Source organism: Geospiza fortis, unplaced genomic scaffold, assembly GCF_000277835.1.
Source record: "Geospiza fortis unplaced genomic scaffold, GeoFor_1.0 scaffold61, whole genome shotgun sequence".
Classification (NCBI taxonomy): Eukaryota; Metazoa; Chordata; class Aves; order Passeriformes; family Thraupidae; genus Geospiza; species Geospiza fortis.
The window spans coordinates 1,165,394-1,171,202 of NW_005054430.1; the positions used below are offsets into that span (position 1 = coordinate 1,165,394).

Genomic DNA, 5,809 nt, shown 5'->3' on the forward strand with positions numbered 1-5,809 from the left:
GAATGGGTGTGGATGGCTCCAGCCGCGTTTTCCCCTTGTTCCGCCTTTCCCTTTGCTCAGCTGACATTCCCGGAGTTTTGTTGAGCGGGAAAAGCTGGAAAAATCCCAGGAAAAGGGGCTGGGTTCAGTCCGTGCTGAGGGGGATGAGATTCCAGGCGGGGCAGGAACATCTTGCCAGCTCTGGAAGGGCTTTGGGGAATATTCCCGTTCCCCATCCAGGATTTGGGGTGGGAAAATCCCCAATCCCTGAATTCCCTGAATTCCCTGAATCCTCATCCCGAGCATCCCATCCTGCAGGAGCTCAGGGTGGAGGGAGGTGAAACACAGCTGGGGAAAAAAGGGAATTTTGCGGTGGGAGGAATCTTCATCCCATTCAGGATCGCAGCCTTGGATCACATGGGAAAATTCCTGTTCCCAAATCCCCAGAAAACCCTAATTTTCTTTTCCAAGAAAAAAAAAATCCTGGGATATGCTGGTGTTTAAAGGGCCAAATGTGGGATTTGGGGCTGGAGGAAAGGAGAGTTTGGGGTCCTCAATGATCCCGTGTGGGGTTTGAGTGCCTCGGAAGGGTTTTCCTCCCTTGATCCTGCAGGAAAAGCTTTCCTGGGATCACTCCTTGGCTGCTCCTCTTCCTCTTCCTCTCCCATCCGGATCCAGGGAAAGGTGGAGGGGATTTTGGGGGATTTGGGGGTTTTGGGAAGGGGTGAAATGGGAGGCAAAGGAGTGGAAATGGAGCAGCTCCCTGAAATCCTGAGGGAGGATTGGCACAGCCAAATCTCCCCGTGGGAAAGGGGAGAGCTCAGGGAACGAACCTCCCAAATCTCTCCTCTTTTCCATGGAGGGCAAAGAGCAGAGTTAAAGGGATAAACCCGCCCAAAATTCCCACTCTGAGGAACAGCAGAGGGTAAATTTAAGGGGAAAGAACTTCCCAAAATTCCCTCTCCAAGGGATGGAAAAGGGAAATATTGAGGGGATAAACCTGCCCAAAATTCACTATCCAAGGGATGGCAAAAAGCAAAATTTAGAGGATGAAACTTCCCAAAATTCCCACTCCAGGTGATGGCTAAAGGGCAGAATTAAGGGAATAAATCTGCCCAAAATTCCCCCTCTGAGGAACAGCAAAGGGTAAATTTAAGGAGAAAGAACTTCTCAAAATTCCCTCTCCATAGGATGGAAAAGGGCAGAGTTGATGGGATAAAACTTCCCAAAATTCCCTCTCTAAGGACAGACCTACAGGCAGACCTAAAGGGAATAAACCCACCCAAAATCCCCTCTCCAAGGGATGGAAAAAGGCAGAGTTGATGGGATAAAACTTCCCAAAATTCCCTCTCCAAGGACCAGCCAAGGGCAGACCTAAAGGGAATATACCTGCCCAAAATTCCCACTCCAGGTGATGGCAAAGGGCAGAATTAAGGGAATAAACCCGCCCAAAATTCCTTTTCCAAGAGACTCTAAAGGGCAGAGTTAAGGGGATGAAACTTCCCAAAATTTCCTCTCCAAGGACCAGCCAAGGGCAGACCTAAAGGGAATATACCTGCCCAAAATTCCCACTCCAGGTGATGGCAAAGGGCAGAATTAAGGGAATAAACCCGCCCAAAATTCCTTTTCCAAGAGACTCTAAAGGGCAGAGTTAAGGGGATGAAACTTCCCAAAATTCCCTCTCCAAGGAATAGCAAAGGGCAGAATTCAAGGGAATAAACCTGCCCAAAATTCCCCCTCTGAGGAACAGCAAAGGGCAAATTTAAGGAGAAAGAACTTCTCAAAATTCCCTCTCCAAGGAATGGCAAAAGGCAAATTTAAGGGGAAAGGCCTTCCCAAAATTCCCACTCCAAGGGATGGAAAAGGGAAATATTGAGGGGATAAACCTTCCCAAAATTCACTATCCAAGGGATGGCAAAAGGCAGAATTTAAGGGATAAAAAAAATCCCAAAAGTCCCTCTCCAAGAGAGAGCAAAGGGCAAAGTTAAGGGGAAAAGACCTTCCCAAAATTCCCTCTGCAAGGGATGGGAAAGGGCAGAGTTGATGGGATAAAACTTCCCAAAATTCCCCTTCCAAGGAATAGCAAAGTGCAGAATTTAAGGGAATAAACCTGCCCAAAATTCCCCCTCTGAGGAACAGCAAAGGGTAAATTTAAGGGGAAAGAACTTCCCAAAATTCCCTCTCCATAGGATGGAAAAGGGCAGAGTTCATGGGATAAAACTTCCCGAAATTCCCACTCCACGGACAGGGAAAGGCAATTTCGGGGAGCACGGCTCAGCAGGTGACAGATCCCAGATGCCGGATGGAGTTTGGATGGATCTGAGGGAACATCCCCCATTCCCGGGGCATTCCCAGCACCTCCTGCTGCTCCATGGGATTGGAATTTGCCGTTCCCAGCCCCGGAATCGGGGATGGAATTCCAGCCCCAGCTGAGGTCCCCGCCGCGCCCTGGGATGGAATTCCGGCCAGGAATTGCCGTGCGAGCCGCTGGCCACAAGATGGGGCCCGAGGATTGGGAATGCCGGCAGGATTCCAGGGTTTTTGGGGAATTCCAGAAGGATTTCAGGATTTTGGGAAGGCCAGAAGGATTGCATGGGTTTGGGGAATTCCAGAAGGATTTCAGGATTTTGGGAAGGCCAGAAGGATTCCAGGGTTTTTGGGAATTACATCAGGATTCCAGGGGTTTTGGGGAATTCCATCAGGATTCCAGGGGTTTTGGGAATCCCAGAAGGATTTCAGGGTTTAGGGAATGCCAGCACGATTCCAGGGGTTTGGGAATGCCAGAAGGATTCCAGGGTTTTGGAGGAATTCCAGCAGGATTCCAGGATTTTGTGAATTCCAGAAGGATTCCAGGGTTTTGGGGAATTCCAGAAGGATTCCAGGAATTTGGGAATGGCAGCAGGATTTCAGGGGTTTGGGAATTCCAGAAGGATTTCAGGGGTTTTGGGGAATTCCAGAAGGATTCCTGGGATTTTGGAAATTCCAGAAGGATTCCAGGATTTTGGGAATTCCAGCAGGATTCCAGGGTTTTTGGGAATTCCAGAAGGATTCCAGGATTTTGGGAATTCCAGAAGGATTCCAGTTTTTTTCGGGAATTCCAGAAGGATTCCAGGGTTTTGGGGAATTCCATAAGGATTTCAGGATTTTGGGAATGCCAGCAGGATTTCAGGGTTTTTGGGAATTCCAGAAGGATTCCAGGATTTTGGGAATGCCAGAAGGATTTCAGGGGTTTTGGGGAATTCCAGAAGGATTTCAGGATTTTGGGAATGCCAGCAGGATTTCAGGGTTTTTGGGAACAGGATTTTGTGGATTCCAGAAGGATTCCAGGGGTTTGGGAACGCCAGAAGGATTTCAAGGTTTAGGGAATGCCAGCAGGATTCCAGGGTTTTGGGGGAATTCCAGCGGGATTCCAGGATTTTGGGAATTCCAGCAGAATTCCAGTTGTTTTGGGAATTCCAGCAGGATTCCAGGAGCTTGGAGAGCCCATGTGGCCTCGGGGCTGGCTGGGGACATTTTTCCATCCTGCAACGGGCAAAAAGCCCCACGGGAGATCCTTGGTGGCTTTTTGGGAGAGGTCAGGTGGGGATAAAGGGAGATGGGGTGGGCTTGTGGAGCAGGAGAGTTACCCAGGGATTTACAGCCCCCAAAACCGGGCCAAAAAGACCCCAAAAGACCCAAAAATGGCCATATTTCAAGTAGGAGGCTCCTGGGGGCGGAGCGAGCCCGGAGCACACGGGGCCATCCCATGGGATTGGCGTTCCCACATCCCTTTGGGACGGAGGGCGGTGGGATGGGCTTGAGGAACATCTCTGGTGGCTTTAGGGCGAGCAGGGGACAGGGAGCGTCACCTTTGCGGCAGCTGGTGGCACCTGGGGACGCTCCGGGAGCTGGGGAGGGATCTGTGGGATCCCAAACGGGGCCTGCAGCGGCCACGCGTGCGCCACGGAAGATCCGTGGAAGATCCATGGAAGCTCCATGGAGGAAAAGCAAAATACTCCTTGTCCAACGGGAGCTCCTTGGAAATTCCAGGAAGGAAAGGCCAAATCCTCCTCTCCATGGAAGTTCCATGGAAATTTCATGAAGGAGAGGTCAAATCCTCTCCTCCATGGAAGTTCCATGGAAATTCCATGAAGGAAAGGTTAAATCCTCTCCTCCATGGAAGTTCCATGAGAAAGGCCGAATCCTCCCCTCCATGGAAGCTCCGAGGAAGCTCCATGGAAACTCCACGAAGGAAAGGCTCAGTCCTCCTCTCCATGGAAGTTCCATGGGAATTCCATGAAGGAAAAGCAGAATTGTCCTCGTCCATGGAAGCTCCATGGAAATTCTGTGAAGGAAAGGTTAAATCCTCTCATCCATGGAAGCTCCATGGAAATTCCATGAAGGAGAAGCAAAATCATCCTCATCCATGGAAATTCCATGAAGGAAAGGCCAAGTTCTCCTCTCCATGGAAGCTCCATGGAAGTTCAATGGAAGGAAAGGCCAAATCCTTTCCAAATCCTTGTTCATGGAAGTTCCATAAGGGAAAGGCCAAACCCTCACCTCCATGGAAGCTCTGTGGAAGTTCCATGGAAACTCCACAAAGGAAAGGCTAAGTATTCCTCCTCTCCATGGAAGCTCCATGAGGGAAAAGCAAAATCCTCCTCTCTGTGGAAATTCCATGGAAATTCCATGAAGGAAAGGCCAAGTTCTCCTCTCCATGGGATCTCCATGGAAGCTCCATGAAGGAACGGCCAAATCCTCCTCTCTGTGGAAGTTCCATGGAAATTCCATGAAGGAAAAGCAAAATCGTCCTTGTTTCCATGGAACATGGAAGTTCCATGAAGGAAAGGCCGAACCCTCACCTCCATGGAAGCTCTGTGGAGCCTCCATGGAAACTCCACAACGGAACGGCCAAATCCTCCTCTCCGTGGAAGCGCCATGGAAATTCCATGAAGGAAAGACCAAATCCTCTCACGCATGGAAGTTCCATGAAGGAAAGGCCAAATCATCCTCTCCGTGGAAGTTCCACGAAGAAAAGGCAAAATCCTCCAAACCATGGAAGTTCCATGAAGGAATGGCCAAATCCTCCCCTCCATGGAGCCTCCATGGAAGCAAAGGCCGAACCCTCACCTCCATGGAAATTCCATGGAGGCTCCAAGGAAGCAAACCTCCCACCAGCACCCCAAAACCAAGGGCCGGGCCTTTCATCCCAAGGAAACTCCTTCCCGCCTGCCCTAAATTTGGATGGGACCTGGGAGGTGACTCCAAGACCGCAGGGAGGCGAGTTCAGGGATCGGGAAGGGATGAGGAGATGAGGATCTCTCTTCCCATGGGAAGCTGACCTCTGTCAGTGCCCTCCCGGGTGTCCCCCGGGCCAGGCCACCATGTCCCACCCCAGGCTGCTGCTGCTCCTCGTCCCGCCGCGGGCGCCGGCCGCGCCCTGAGCCTCTCCAGCGCCGCCTCCATCCTCAGCTGCCTCCAGGCCGCGCTCTCGGAGCCACGGCGGATCCTTCCCGAGGAGAACGCCGTCCTGGACAAGCGCGGATCCGCATCCCCATCCCTGGAGGAGGCGCCTGAGGAGGACACGGAGGAGGAGGAGGAGGAGGAGGAGGAGCTGGGGAAAAGGACATTCCCGGGGGACGGCCACCACAAATACGCGTCCCAGGCGCAGGGCAAGGGCAAGACCCAGCAGAACCAGGCCAAGAGCGACCGGCGCACCAAGGTGACGCTGTCCCTCGACGTCCCCACCAACATCATGAACATCCTCTTCAACATCGCCAAGGCCAAGAACTTGCGGGCCAAGGCGGCGGCCAACGCCCACCTGATGGCCCAGATCGGGCGCAGGAAGTGA

At 51.8% G+C, this 5,809-nt stretch overlaps 1 protein-coding gene across 1 annotated transcript; it reads left to right on the plus strand.

The window, feature by feature from the left end:
* The first annotated feature begins 5,342 nt into the window (after positions 1-5,342).
* On the plus strand, positions 5,343-5,809 carry UCN3 (urocortin 3). Its single transcript, XM_014309458.1, is given in 2 exon segments — positions 5,343-5,373; positions 5,376-5,809. Coding segments are annotated over 2 exon segments (465 nt in total).